This window comes from Otolemur garnettii, unplaced genomic scaffold (assembly GCF_000181295.1).
Source record: "Otolemur garnettii isolate 467f Iridium unplaced genomic scaffold, OtoGar3 scaffold00091, whole genome shotgun sequence".
In the NCBI taxonomy this organism is placed as follows: Eukaryota; Metazoa; Chordata; class Mammalia; order Primates; family Galagidae; genus Otolemur; species Otolemur garnettii.
In genome coordinates this window covers 3,536,773-3,538,204 of record NW_003852486.1, presented here as the reverse complement: position 1 = coordinate 3,538,204, position 1,432 = coordinate 3,536,773, and the positions used below count along the sequence as shown (strand labels likewise).

Genomic DNA, 1,432 nt, shown 5'->3' with positions numbered 1-1,432 from the left:
TCCAGCTCTCTCTTGTGCCCCACTTTCTCTCTCACATTCTTTCTGGGGAAGTAACACAGAGTACAGGTTCTTTTCTATGGCCTGAGGTAGCTAGGGGACAGTAAACAGACTTTCCATCTGCATCTGTCCTTTCCTGCCTCCACAGGTGGTCCACACTGGCCCTCGGCACTCCCCACACCACGTGGTTAGGTGGGTAGACCCCACAGCCCTGTGTGAGGAGCTTCTGCTTCCACTGGAGAACCCACATCAGGGCGGGGCACGCTTGCTGCTAACTGGCCTCCATGCCTGTGGGGATCTGAGTGTGGCCTTGCTGAGGCACTTCTGCTGCTGCCCTGAGGTGGTAGCCCTGGCCTCAGTGGGCTGCTGCTACATGAAGCTGAGTGATCCTGGTGGCTACCCGCTGAGTGAGTGGGTAGCTGGGCTTCCTGGTTATGAACTGCCCTACCGGCTTCGGGAGGGGGCCTGCCATGCTGTGGAGGAATATGCTGAACGGCTACAGAAAGCTGGCCCCGGCCTCCGAACTCACTGCTACCGTGCAGCACTAGAGACAGTCATCCGATGTGCCCAGCCTGCGCTCCGTCGGCCTGGCGTGCAGGGGATCCCCAGGGTCCACGAGCTCAAGATTGAAGAGTGAGGTTGGGTGACTGGGGATGGGTGGGGGTAAGTTCATCTGGAGATCTGAGTCCCTTTCCACCCCTACTTGTTAGCATGGCCTAAAGAAGAGGAGTAACTTGGAGTTCTCTGACCAGGGTGACTTCTCATAAATCTCTTTACTTTTTATGTTTAAAAAAAATGTTTATATGACATACCATTAGAAGAAAAAACAACTTTTTAGAGACAGAGTTTTGCTCTGTTGCCTGGGCTGGAGTGCATTGTGTGACACAAGTCACTGCAGCCTCAAATTTCCTGGGCTTAAGCAATCCTGCCTCGGCTGTTTGAGTAGTTGGAACTATAGTCATGCACGTTGTACTCAGCTAATTTTTTAAAAACATTTTTTGTAGAGAATAGGTCTCAACTATATTGTCCAGTTTGGCCTCAAGCAGTCCTCCTGCGTTATCCTCCTAAACTGCTGTGATTACAGGCACAAGCCATCCCACTCAGCCCATAAAAATTTAGGAGAGAGTTTTCCCTCTTTTATCAAGAGACTGTCAAAAAAATAGTTTTTTATTTTATTTATTTATTTTTGAGACAGAGTCTCACTTTGTTGCCCTCAGTAGAGTGCTGTGGCATCATAGCTCATAGCAACCTCAAACTCCCTGGGTTCAAGTGATTCTCTGGTCTCAGCCTCCCAAGTAGTTGGGACTACAGGTGCTTGCCATAATGCGCAGCTATTTTTTAGAGACAGGGGCCTCACTCCTGCTCAGGCTGGTCTCAACCTCTTCCTATTTAAAAAATAGTTCTGGCTCGGCGCCTGTGGCTCAAGCAGCTAAGG

At 50.2% G+C, this 1,432-nt stretch overlaps 1 protein-coding gene across 4 annotated transcripts in view; it reads left to right on the top strand.

Annotated features, from left to right (window-relative positions):
• Positions 1-1,432, top strand: part of RRNAD1 (ribosomal RNA adenine dimethylase domain containing 1) — an 11,879-nt gene that overhangs the window by 8,371 nt on the left and 2,076 nt on the right. For 3 of the 4 annotated variants that reach the window (XM_003795242.3, XM_023516388.1, XM_012808638.2), the window contains one exon: positions 146-630. The exons of the other annotated variant lie outside the window; for it this stretch is intronic. In XM_003795242.3, coding sequence (XP_003795290.1) covers positions 146-630 — 485 coding nt within the window. The remainder of the gene's footprint in view (positions 1-145; positions 631-1,432) is intronic. 4 annotated transcript variants of the gene reach the window in all.